General features: G+C 44.0%; 1 protein-coding gene across 1 annotated transcript in view; it reads right to left on the bottom strand.

The window, feature by feature from the left end:
- Window positions 1–513: 513 nt before the first annotated feature.
- LOC121856324 overlaps window positions 514–13,765 on the bottom strand; it is a 66,508-nt gene continuing 53,256 nt past the window's right edge. Inside the window, exon 2 of the mRNA XM_042351802.1 lies at window positions 514–913. Within this exon, the coding sequence (XP_042207736.1) occupies window positions 514–913 (400 nt within the window). The remainder of the gene's footprint in view (window positions 914–13,765) is intronic.

Here is a 13,765-nt window from a genome sequence, read left to right on the forward strand (position 1 = left end):
GGAAAGTATAGCAAAAGAAAAAAACAAACTGAGGCAAAGCAGAGACGCAGAGTCGGAAGAGAAATATGACGTATAGCAGAAACAATCGCAGACAGAAAAAAGTATAGCAACCAGTAGAGTCAAGTAACAAGATATATAGCAGTAGAATAGAGCAGTCACACAAAACAAACATAGCAAGATGTATAGCAACAAAACAAAATGGTGATACATGGCAGAGCGAAGAGAACTAAGACGCATAGCAGCGGACGACAGCGATGACGCATAGCAAGGGAGACCAAACAAATACAAAAGATAAATAAAAAAAATAAGAACGGACAGTACACACGCATCGCAGGAGGTACAGCACGTATAGCAGACACATTCGCGACGTGTAACAAGACGAACAGCAGAAGCAGAGCTGAAAGACATCGCGGAAGGCAGAGCGGTGGAGGGCGGGAGCCACCGCCGTACAAGAAATGAATACAAGACTTTATGGAGCAGCAAATACGACAGAACGCTCCCCGGGACACACCATTATGCTCTTTTATGCTCTTCTCTTACACCAGTATGCTCTTCTCTAACACCATCATGCTCTGCTCTTACACCATCATGCTCTGCTCTTACACCATCGTGCTCTTCTCTAACACCATCATGCTCTGCTCTTATACCATCATGCTCTGCTCTTATACCATCATGCTCTGCTCTAACACCATCATGCTCTGCTCTTACACCATCATGCTCTGCTCTTACACCATCATGCTCTGCTCTTACACCATCATGCTCTTCTCTTACACCATCATGCTCTGCTCTTACACCACCATGCTCTGCTCTTACACCATCATGCTCTACACTATGCTCTGCTCTTATACCAGTATGCTCCACTATATACCCGTGAGCCCTAGAAGGCGCTCTATTAAGCACCAATGCTCTCACTCTGTGCCTTCAACACCTACATCAAGTTTGGTTTCGTTCTCTATTTATCAGTAAGTTTGGTTTTCTCTTGAACACCAATAAGGTTCAGTTTTGTTCTCTGTTCATCGTTAAGGTTTTGTTATGTTCGCTGTACATCAATAAGGTTCAGTTTTGTTCTTTGTTCATCACTGAGGTCTTGTTTTGTTCTTTGTTCATGACTAAGGTTTTTTTTTTGTTCTCTGTTCAACAATTAGGTTTGGTTTTAACATTAAGTTCCTTATATTTTGTATACGCACTTATAAGACGCCGACTGGTTCAATATATCAATATCCTTATATATATATAATTTGAATATATACTTTATTTCCATACACTTATAGAAACCTTTCGATATCAACATTATATCACTTCTATATCATCTTACTTCTACACCAATATGGCTACACTGATATAGTCTCTACCTACACCCACGATATTTATTGTATCAACATTTAGACAGAGAATGTTGAATGTGCCAAATTAGAACAAGTCGTCCACATTAACTGTCTTGTTCACAGATAAAACTGCCCACCAGCCACACTAAACTAAATGTAGCAACACGATGAATCTAGACCACTGTGTGTGTGTGTGTGTGTGTGTGAAGGGAGGTCGCTCAGACAGAATGGGTAAGCCATCTCGCGGGTTTTTGTCGGTGTACGCAGCAACACCCTCGGCTGGGTTTCAAGGCATGGCGCGCTACAGTCATGCAAAATCAATGTCATGAGTCTCCCGTTGCTCCAAGTCCGCCGAGAATAATGTCATCATGCAACGTTAAAATGACAAATGGTGCCAAGAATCAGTGAAAGAGAAAGAAACTTGGCAACCGTGCAAATGATCTGATCCGGTGTGATGACAGCATTCATACGCGCTCATTTAAATTTCCCGCCACATTTAACTCGGCCAATCAGCGCTCGCCTCCGCCGTGATTCAAATTTGCCGCGTAATTTCGCATTTCAACATCAGTGAACTCAAAAATCTTAACGCGTTCCCCATTGTACGAGCTTTGTCGGAGTCGTTAAAGGAATAACTCACACGTAGATTACCAGTCCATTTTCCAGAATGCTTTGATACACGCCAAGTCGGGGAGGAAGAAGATCAAGAATCAAAACATGAATATATCTTACTACGCTCTCTCTCTATCTCTCTCTTTCTCCTCGAATTTCTCATAACTCCCAAGCACAGCCATCTCACGGAGTCTTCGACGCCTTCCTGGCCTCAATCCCGGCGTCATAACTGTGGTGAGTCAGTTAGAGGGACTTCCACATCACCAGCTCAAGAGAAGAACTAACGTACGAATTTTCAAGAATGTGAGAATTTTCACCTCAGTTCTGGTGAAGAATTAAACGTACATATCTCGTAAGAATTTGAGAATTTTCACATCAGCAAGTAGGGGAAACATTAACGTCTTAAGAATCACTGAGAACTAGGAGTCTGAATCGAACTGGTGAGAATTCTATTATTCAGGGAGGGTCCTTTTTAATCTCTGTCTCTACACCCATCACCGCTGTGTGCACTTTACGGCTCGCAGTTGAGAACATTAAGTCTTGGCCAGAGGCGCAAATCACTAGTTTTTATATCGAATGTTGGCTGCAGTCTTGTGATACATTTCTCTTCATATCTAACTTCACACACAACAATTATGATACTGTTTCTGTGAGACCTTAACTAAATCAGATGCTTAACAATATTTCTGAAGAGATTAAACACGAACTCCTATTTGCTGTGATATATCAGACGAAAATACAACACAAATGTACTCTTAAATCTACACTTGTACCGATATATATTTCAATGAACCACACCTAAATCTGTATATTTACTACACTATATCTGAATAAACTACACCTAAAGATGTTTTATCCCAAATTATTCAAAATAAACTAAACTTATTCTATTATTTCAAAATAAACTACACTTCCTGCACTGATACCTTCGAATAAACTCCACCAAAAAGTGTATCTACATTTGTAAACACTTCTTGGCTGTGACATTACACAATAAACACACTGACTGGAGGTCTTCGCTTCACCAACGAGGAGTTTGGGTGACGGAGTGGCCCCCTGCCTCCCCTCCTCCATTACGTTGACACTCGCTGGCAAACCGAGTGTTCGAGCTGCCATCTGTCTCAACCATACTTCCTGTGTTACTTTTTTTTCCCCTTCTCTCACTCTCTCTCTTTCTCCCATATTTCACTCACACTTCACACTACGCCGTCTTTCTCACTGTCTTCTCTTTCAACCGCTGCCTTGTTCATACTTCACACTAGTCTCGTCTTTATCAGTATCTTGTCATTCTAATGTTTTGTTTTCGCGTTCTTCTTTATTCACTGTCTTCTGCGTCTACTGTTTATATCAATTTGCTGTCTCACTTCACACAATTCACCCTTATTTATTGTCTTCTTCTGTCTGTTTCCATCCTTATCATGAATTTTTGTCTCCACATTACTTTTGATTTTTTTGGTCCTCATCCACATTTCTCTCTATTCTATCTTTTATTATCTCTCCTCTTTGTACTCTCTTCTTTAGCAATCCACGTTACTTCCTCTCTCTGTTTTTTCTTCCTTCTAGTGTAATTCTTCTTCATTCTTCTTTATATCTTCTTTTTCCTCCACCATTTTGTTCTTATTCTCCATTCTTCCCGTTTTTTTGTTTCCTCCATTTACTGTGTGGCTCTAGCTCCTTCTTCTATCCTTTCAGTGTTTCTTCTTCCTACCGTTCTTTCATTTTCATTCTCCATTATCTCTATACCTCTTCATTCCTCCTCCTTCTTACTATCTTCTCTTAAAATTTCTTACTGTTCTATCTTTATCAGTGATCCTTGCCTCTTTCTTTTTATTCTATCTTTATTAGTGTTCTCTGCTCCTTTGTTTTCATTCTCTCTTTATCAGTGTTCCTTGCTTCTTCTCATTCTATCTCTCAGTGTTCCTTGCTTCTTCTCATTCTATCTCTCAGTGTTCCTTGCTTCTTCTCATTGTATCTCTCAGTGTTCCTTGCTTCTCATTCTATCTTTTAGTGTTCCTTGCTTCTTCTCATTCTATCTCTCAGTGTTCCTTGCTTCTTCTCATTCTATCTCTCAGTGTTCCTTGCTTCTTCTCATTGTATCTCTCAGTGTTCCTTGCTTCTTCTCATTCTATCTCTCAGTGTTCCTTGCTTCTTCTCGTTCTATCTCTGTGTTCCTTGCTTCTTCTCATTCTATCTCTCAGTGTTCCTTGCTTCTTCTCATTCTATCTCTCAGTGTTCCTTGCTTCTTCTCATTGTATCTCTCAGTGTTCCTTGCTTCTTCTCATTCTATCTCTCAGTATTCCTTGCTTCTTTTCATTCTATCTCTCAGTGTTCCTTGTTTCTTCTCATTCTATCTCTCAGTGTTCCTTGCTTCTTTTCATTGTATCTCTCAGTGTTCCTTGCTCCTTTCTTTTCATTGTCATACTTCACACTCCCTCCTTCATCAGTGTCTTCATCTAACCATCTGCTTTCACGCCTCATACTGCTCCTTTACCACTGCCTCCTATTTACGCCATAACACATGCTGGCATCCTCTACCACCCACCGGCACCTCCCTTGACGCCCACTACTACTACCTAATATCCCTTAGTGCTCCCTGACACCCCCTGATACCCCCTTAACATACTCCCTAACACCCCTGACACCCGCTAGCATCCTAAGTACCCTCCAAGACACTCCCTGATACCCCCTAACCCACTCCCTAATACCACTCCGACACTCCCTGATACCCCCTAACCCACTCCCTAATACCACTCCGACACTCCCTCACTCCTAACCCACTCTCTAATACCACTCCGACACTCCCTGATACCCCCTAACCCACTCCTTGGCACTGCCTTAAACACCACTTGTCACTTCCTAAACTCCACTGACACTCCCCTAACCCACTCCTTGGCACTGCCCTTAACACCCGCCCATGGCACTCCCCAACACCTCCATCATTGTCAACGTCACCTCCCTGACGGCACTCGTGGCACTAACTGCCTCTACTTCCTCTGCTTCCACGACAATTAAGATTACGATCCTTCTGTTCCAAAGGCAATTAAGAGTTTCTTTTTAACTCTTTGTGTAACTTATCCTCCTCAGCCCTGCCAACTATATGATATTTATAAGGCTTTACTCTTCACCTATCACATTTTTCTTGATACATTATTAATATTAAGGTGACTACAACAACAACAACAACAACAACAATAATAATAATAATAATAATAATAATAATAATAATAATAATAATAATAATAATAATAATAATAATAATAATAATAATAATAATAATAATAATAATTAGTAGCAGTAGTAGTAATAGTATCATCAAGAGTAATAACCTACCATGATTATTACCACTATTTATTGTAATATTATTATTATCAATATCGGTTATTATTATTATGATTATTATTATGATTACTGATGTTACTATTATTATCGTTATTATTACTATTACTACTATCACCAACACCATCATTATTATAACTATGTCCATCACTATCTTCCTATTCTCCCTTCATTATCCCCCACCTTCACTCTCCTGGCCAGTAATCCTCATCTACGTCTCCTCCCAGTCATTCCCGTCTCCCTCACTTTCTCAGCTTCCATCTAAAAATTAACGATGCGAATCCGGGATCCTTTCCGATCCCTGGTGATTACAACCCCTCATTGTATCTCTCTCTCTCTCTCTCTCTCTCTCTCTCTCTCTCTCTCTCTCTCTCTGTTTTATATTCTCCTCCTTTTTTCGTGTTCTCTTCTTCTCCCCTATATCTTTACTGCCTCCCTCTTCTCTTCTTTAGTTCTACTGTTCTCTACTCTTCTCTATCTCTCACTCTTCTCTTATCTTGTTTCCTGCTTTTATCTATCTCTCCTGTTCATTTTTCATTCCCTCCCATCCCTTTCCTTGTCTTCGTCCTCTCTCTCTCTCTCTCTCTCTCTCTCTCATCTATCTTCCTCTTACCTCCTCCTCCCTCTAATTCCTTCCTCTCTTTTTCTCCTCTCTCTCCTTCTCTCTCTCCCCCTCTCGTTACTTTCCATATGCAGATATTCTCGGCATTTTCTTCACACCGGCCCTTCTGCCCTTCCGTCCCTAACACAAAAATATATCCATTACGCTATACTTTTTTTATATATACCAGTTATATATATTCAATTTCCACCTGCGCCTGCCTTGTCTTCACCTTATATAGTTCTTGATATATCTTTTGATTCTCGTGGTAAATATATACTCGATTGATGTATATACAAGAAATAATTATAGTATACTGGTATATTCACTTCCTTCCAGAGAAAAAAAAAATAAGATATATCGGTGTATAATTTTCCTCCCAGCGACAAAAATTGAATATATTCGTATATTCAATCCCTTCCAGAGACCAAAATAAGCTAAGCATGTTTGAGTATACAGGGGGGGGGGGGGTTACTTAGCTTCGTCACGAGGAATCAAAACAAAGACTTTATAAAGACCTTCCCGAAAGAGGTCATCAATAAGGTGTGTTAACCCTAACCCTTGATACTCTTACACAAGGTAGAATTTGACCTTGATAAACAGGTGTTATTTTTTCTCCCAGGATGACGAAGATGTTGTGTTGTGTCACCTGGGTTTAAAATCGAATCGTTGTTTATATTTATTTCTTTGTTATTATTCGTCTTTATCTTCTTTCGTCGTTATTGTCATTTTCTTCTCCCCTTGTTCTTCTTCTCTCTCGCTTCTTCTACTCCTCTTCCTCTTGCGTCTTTCTCCTTGTTATTGAATCTCTTTAACGCCCTTTTATTCTTGTTCCTTCTCCTCCTCCTCCTCTCTCCCTTTCCTTATCATTGCGTCTCTTTAGCACCCTTTATTATTATTCTTTCTCTTCCTCCTCTCTCCCACCCTCCCCCCTCATTCTCTCAGTCATCCTCCATATCCTCATCACCTCTCATTCTCCCCCGCCTTCTTCCATGCCTCCTCCTTCCTCCTTCATTCTCCCCGTCATCCCCATACCTCCTCCTTCCTCCCCTCATTTCTCCCGCCTTCCTCCCTCTCCCTTCCTCCCCTCATTCTCCCCGCCTTCCTCCATACCTCCCCCTTCCTCCCCCCAGTCTCCCCGCCTTCCTCCACCCTCCCCAGAGACCAGATCCAATTATGCACATATTCATAATCCTGCCATCTATTCATCATGCCGTATTTTCCTTCTCACGTAGAAAAAACATTCATTAAGTCAATTTCTGCCACTCTCCCTTCCCCGATTTCCAGGTTTTGGGAAAATTCTGGGGAGGTTTCCTGATTCTCCCCGAGTTCGTAAGTTAAATTTTCCCTCGTCATTTGGGATGCAAGATGTGGTTAAATGGTTAGTTGTCTGTATACAGTATTAGAATATCGTATAAAGATGGCCGCGAAAATGTACTGAGACTCTACCTTAAATATAAAGTCTCCGTCTTAACACCTCTTAAGTAAGAAAATATCATCGTGGAGTAAATTTTCTCAAAGCTTCCTACGATAACTGTTCTATCCCACGTCATCTCAAAGCTTCCTACGATAACTGTTCTATCCCACGTCATCTCAAAGCTTCCTACGATAACTGTTCTATCCCACGTCATCTCAAAGCTTCCTACGATAACTGCTCTATCCCACGTCATCTCAAAGCTTCCTACGATAACTGTTCTATCCCACGTCATCTCAAAGCTTCCTACGATAACTGTTCTCGTCATCTAGCTTCCTGCGATAACTGTTCTATCCGTCATCTCAAAGCTTCCTCCGATAACTGTTCTATCTCCGTCATCTCAAAGCTTTACGATAACTGTTCACATCATCTCAAAGCTTCCTACGATATTGTTCTATCACGTCATCTCTCGATAACTGTTCATCATCATCTCAGAAGCACCGATAACTGTTCTATCCCACGTCATCTCAAAGCTTCCTACGATAACTGTTCTATCTCACGTCATCTCAAAGCTTCCTACGATAACTGTTCTATCCCACGTCATCTCAAAGCTTCCTACGATAACTGCTCTATCCCACGTCATCTCAAAGCTTCCTACGATAACTGTTCTATCCCACGTCATCTCAAAGCTTCCTACGATAACTGTTCTATCCCACGTCATCTCAAAGCTTCCTACGATAACTGTTCTATCCCACGTCATCTCAAAGCTTCCTACGATAACTGTTCCACCTCACATCATCTCAAAGCTTCCTACGATAACTTCTACCACACCTCACTAAACATGTAAATATTGTAGCTATCGTCTGTTTTATGACTCCAAGTTAAAACTATACAATAACAACCAAAATGGCATCAAAACTACCCAGTGACTCTACCTTAACTACGAGACAAAAATTCTACATGCAAAAACTACGTGAATCCTGATCTACAACAACGTGCAAACTTTCGGTGGTTCCTCTTTGGCTAATTAAAAATATATAGGTATATCACTTTTTTCACCCCATTTTCTTCATTTTCTGTAACACCATCTTTATTCTCCCATATTTTCTTCATTTTCCCCCACATTTCTTTAATTATCTTCCTGTACGTTAATTTATTCTTTCTCTTTTAATTACCTTTCTGTATATCACCTTATTTATCCCATTTTCTCTGTACATGTTTTATTCATTATTTGTTTATTATATTTATGTATATATACCACCATTTCCATCACCCTTTCTTTAATTCCTCTTTCATTCTATTTTTTTTTCATCTCCCTTTCTCTAATCTTCTCTTTTCTATCTTTCCCTCCTTTATTCTTATCTTCATCCCCATTTCTCTCTCTCTCTCTCTCTCTCTCCCTTAGCCTCCCTCCTTATGCTGCTTCTCTCAATCTCCCTATAATTATCCGTCATTTCTCTCCCTTTCCTTTTATCATCCCTTTCTCTCTTCTCCCGACTCCTTTCCTCTCCTATCCTTATTATCTCCCTCTCTCTCTGCCTCTCACCCCTATTTTCGTTCTTACCCTAATATCTATCCTCCCCTTCTCTCTCTCTCTCTCTCTCTCTCTCTCTCTTTCTCCTCCTTCATTCCCTCTCCGTTTCCCCCTTATTATCTGTTCTTTCTTTCCTCTCCCTTCACCACCTACCCTATCATCCTTCTCTCTTCCCTCTACTGTGTCTCCTCTTCCTCTCACCATTTACCCTCTACCCTTCTCATTATTTCCCTTCCCTTTCCTCGCTTCATCATCGTCCCTCTCCCCTCTCATCACCATCTTCCCTCGACTACTCCCTCACTTCCCCTCAACATTTACCCTCCACTCTCATCGCCTCTCCTCTTTCCCTCTTCATCTACCCTTCCCACCCCTCTTCCTCTTCCCTCTTCATCTACCTCCCCTCACCACCTCTCCTCCTTCCTCCCTTCTTTATCTTTCCTCTCATCCCTCTCCTCTACCCCATCATGCCCTCCCCCACCCCTCTCATCACCTCTCCTCTTTTCCCCTCTCATCTACCCACCCCTCTCTCTCCTCTTCCCCTCTCATCTACTCACCCCTCTCCTCCCACCTCTCCCTCCTGTCACCCCACCCCTCACTCCACCTCTCCTCTTCCCCTCTCCTCATCTACCCCTTCCCTCTCCATCCTCTCTCATCTACCCACCCTCTCCTCCACCTCTCCTCTTCCCCTCCTCCCATCTACCCTCCCCACCCTCTCATCCTCTCCTCTTCCCTCCTCATCCCCTACCCACCCCTCTCATCACCTCTCCTCTTCCCTCTTCATCTACCCTCCCCACCCCTCTCATTACCTCTCTCTTCCCCTTCATCCACCCTCCCCCCACCCCCTCTCATCACCTCTCCTCTTCCCCTCACCTATCTACCCCCTCTCATCACCTCTCCTCTTCCCCTCACTATCCCCCACCCCTCTCATCACCTCTCCTCCCCCTCTCATCTACCCACCCCTCTGTCACCTCTCCTCTTCCCCTCATCATCCCCCTCCCCCTCTCATCACCTCTCCTCTTCCCCTCCTCCTCTACCCCACCCCTCTGTCACCTCTCTCCTCTTCCCCTCATCCTCCCTACCCTCCCCACCCTCTCATCACCTCTCCTCTTCCCTCATCATCCCCACCCTCCCCCACCCTCTCATCACCTCTCCTCTTCCCCTCTCCATCTACCCCACCCCTCATCACCTCTCCTCATCTACCCCCCTCTCTCATCCCTCTCCCTCTTCCCCTCCTCATCTACCCCACCCCTCTCCCTCTTCATCTATCCCTCCCCACCCCTCTCCACCTCTCCCTCTTCCTCCTCCTCTACCCACCTCTCATCACCTCTCCTCTACCCCTCATCATCCCCTCCCCACCACTCTCATCCCACCCCTCTCCTCTTCCCCTCATCATCTACCCTCCCCACCCCTCTCATCTACCTCTCTCTTTCCCTCCTCATCTGCCCACCCCTCTCATCACCTCTCTCTCCCCTCATCATCTACCACCACCCCTCTCATCACCTCTCCCCTCTCTTCCCTCCTGCCTACCCACCCCCTCTCATCACCTCTCCCTCTTCCCCTCCTCATCTACCCACCCCTCTCATCACCTCTCCCTATTCCCCTCCTCATCTCCCCACCCCTCTGTCCACCTCTCCTCTTCCCCTCCTCATCTCCCCTCCCCACCCCTCTCATCACCTCTCCTCTTCCCTGTCATCTACCCACCCACCCATCTCCATCACCTCTCCTCTTACCCTCCTCATCACCCACCCCTCTCACTCACCTCTCTCATCTACCCCTCCCACCCTCTCATCCACCTCTCCTCCCCTCTCATCTACCCCACCCCTCATCACCTCCTCATCTCCCCACCCCTCTCATCTCTCTCCTCTTCCCCTCCTCATCTCTACCCACCCCCTCTCATCACCCCCTCTCCTCATCTACCCTCCCCCCCCCCTCTCATCACCTCTCCTCATCTCCCCACCCCTCTCATCACCTCTCCTCTTCCCCTCCTCCTCCCTACCCCTCTCATCACCTCTCTCCTCTTCCCTCCTCATCCCTACCCACCCCTCTCATCCACCTCTCCTCTGCCCCTCATCATCCTGTATCTCTCCCAATTCCCCAGTACAAAGAGAATTTTTCGCCGCCTCTTGGTCATAAAGTGACTGGTGGCAGACGTGAGCGTGAATAAGAATGATGCTCTTGGCTACTACCATTTGATGATCTCATAAGACTTCTTACAGATTATATTAGACTCAGGACGCCCTACCTTCTTCCTTCATATACTCGACCCGTGACCCGACACGACACGACCCGACCCGGCCGGCCCGACAAGGGTGCATCAAGGTTCAATCTGCCTACCTACTTACATACCCCTACCTTACGCCCCTACCTACATACCTTACCCTACCTTACCTTACCTTACCTTACCTTCCCTACCTTACCCTACCGTCCCGTCCGACTCGACCCAAATTCGACTAGTATCATCCATCTATAACTCTATCTATCTATCTATCTATCTATCTATCTATCTATCTATCTATCTATCAATACCAACCCGACATTGACCTTTATATCATATGAAGATGGAACTATTAATCGCTTCGACCCGACTTGACCGACCCGATCAACCTTAGTATTTGTCGGTTCTGATACACTAAAGAGACCATTCAAACGTCATTTGACGATAAATGCGAGATAGAAAGCGAGGGTGGCAAGGGAGGGGATGGGAGGAGGATGAGATGGGAGGGAGATGAGACAGGAGGAGGGAAGAATGGATAGGAAATGGGAGAGGCGGAGGATAGGATGGGGGGTGGAGTGAGATAGGAGGAGGAAGGAGATAGGAGAAGGCGGAGGATGGGAGGGAAGAAATGGAATGGGAGAAGGGGAGAGAGAGGGAATGGGGGGGTGGGGATTTAGAGAAGAAAGCAGGAATGAATTAGGGAAGGAAATCAGAAGAAAGAAAGAAAGAACCAAAGAAGAAGAAATTGAGAGCAGGAGATAATTCGAGAAGAGATGGAGAGAGGAGACGAATTGAATGAGGAGAAAGAAATGGAAAAAAGATACATGAAAGTGATCGTAAGAAAGGGAAATAGGAAAAGAGGAGGATTGGAAGGAAGAAACTTGAATGAGGTGGGAGGGATCAGAAATGAGGAGACTGGATGAGGAGAGAGAGAAGAGAGAGAGAGAGAGAGAGAGAGAAATATAAAGGAAGAGAGACTAACTAAGGATAAATAAGGGGATAAGCAAAGAGGAAGAGGATGGATAACGAGGTGGATAGTGAGGGTGAAGGATAGCAGGAAGGTGGTTAGATTGGTTCATGGATCGCTAGAGTGAATAGGGTGGTTAAGGAGTTAAGGGGAAGAACGAAAAGGAAACCAGTTAAGAAGGATGACTAAGGGAAGAAATAGAAAGATGGTTAAAATTCTTCAAGAGGGAAGAATAGAGGGTGGTTAAAAATTGATAAGGGGGAAGAATGAAGGTAGTTAAAGAATAAGCTGGGGGGAAGAATGAAGGGTGGTTAAGGAGCCGACTAAGGGAAGAATGAAAGGTAGTTAAGGGTAACTAAGGGGAAGAATGAAGAGTAGTTAGAAATGAAGGGAAGAATGAAGAAGTGTTAGTTAAGAATTGGCTAAGGAGAAGAATGAAGGGTGGTTAAGAACCGAACTAAGGGTGAAGAATGAAAGAGTGGTTAAGAATTGACCTAAGGGGAGAATGGGATGGTTGCAGGAGGTGTTTAAGGAGGGAAGAGAATGAAGGAGGTGGTTAAGGAGTGACTAAGGGGAAGATGTAGGGATGGTTAAGGGTGACTAAAGGGAAAGAATGGAAGAGGAGTGGTTAAGGGTCACTAAGAAGGGAAGGAGGGGGGCTGATTGAGAGTGACTAAGGCGGAAGAATGAAAGGGGGTAGTTAAGGAGTGACTAAGGAGGGAAGAATGAAGAAGTGGTTAATGTGAACTAAGGAGGAAGAATGAAGAGGTAGTTAGGAGTGACTAAGGGAAGAATGAAGGAATGGTTAAAGGGTGAGACGAGAAACAGAGGAAGAGGGTGAACTAAGGGGAAGGTAATTAAGGAGAAGGGCCTGGATGAGTTACAGCTTGGTGAGAAGGAGGGAAGTGACATGGGAAAATAAATGTGTGTGTGTGAGAGAGAGAGAGAGAGAGAGAGACATTACGAGTTTAACACGTGTACCAGAGCAGAATTTAAACACACTCAAGATGACCCCCTTCACACACACACACACACACACACACACACACACACACACACACACACACACACACACACACACACAGGCCACAACAATTAAAACCCTTGTCCAAAACAGACCAATTCCCTTACGAAAAATGTCCCAGTGTAATGAGAGGAGTAATCGGTCCGTTTAGCATTGTCCTCTATATACGACTATGGACGACTCGATAATCCTAATAACAACATCTAGCGAGGTTAGGTTAGGTTAGGTTCATACAGTAATTAAATCCTAAATGGGAACAGATTATAATGGGGATTGTTTGGTTAGCTGTCATGATGGTCTCTCTGACTCGCTGGTGGGATGGTGGTGATTGTGGTGGTGGTTGTTGTTGTTGTTGTTGTGGTAGTGGTGGTTATTGTGGTGGTGGTGGTTATTGTGGTGGTGGTGGTGGTTATTGTGGTTGGGATGGTGGTGATTGTGGTGGTGGTTGTTGTTGATGTTGTGGTAGTGGTGGTTATTGTGGTGGTGGTTATTGTGGTTGGGATGGTGGTGATTGTGGTTGTTGTTGTTGTGGTGGTGGTAGTGGTTGTTGTTGTTGTGGTTGGGATTGTGGTGATTGTCGTTGTTGTGGGGTTGGGATGGTTGTTACGATTGTTGTAGTCTGGCGGTGGTGGTACTTATTGGTGAATTAAAGAGAAGATTTTTGTTGACCGAGTGTTGCCGTGTGATATGCTCTCTCTCTCTCTCTCTCTCTCTCTCTCTCTCTCTCTCTCTTCCTTTGT

Source organism: Homarus americanus, unplaced genomic scaffold (assembly GCF_018991925.1).
Source record: "Homarus americanus isolate GMGI-L3 unplaced genomic scaffold, GMGI_Hamer_2.0 scaffold48220, whole genome shotgun sequence".
NCBI classification, from domain to species: domain Eukaryota; kingdom Metazoa; phylum Arthropoda; class Malacostraca; order Decapoda; family Nephropidae; genus Homarus; species Homarus americanus.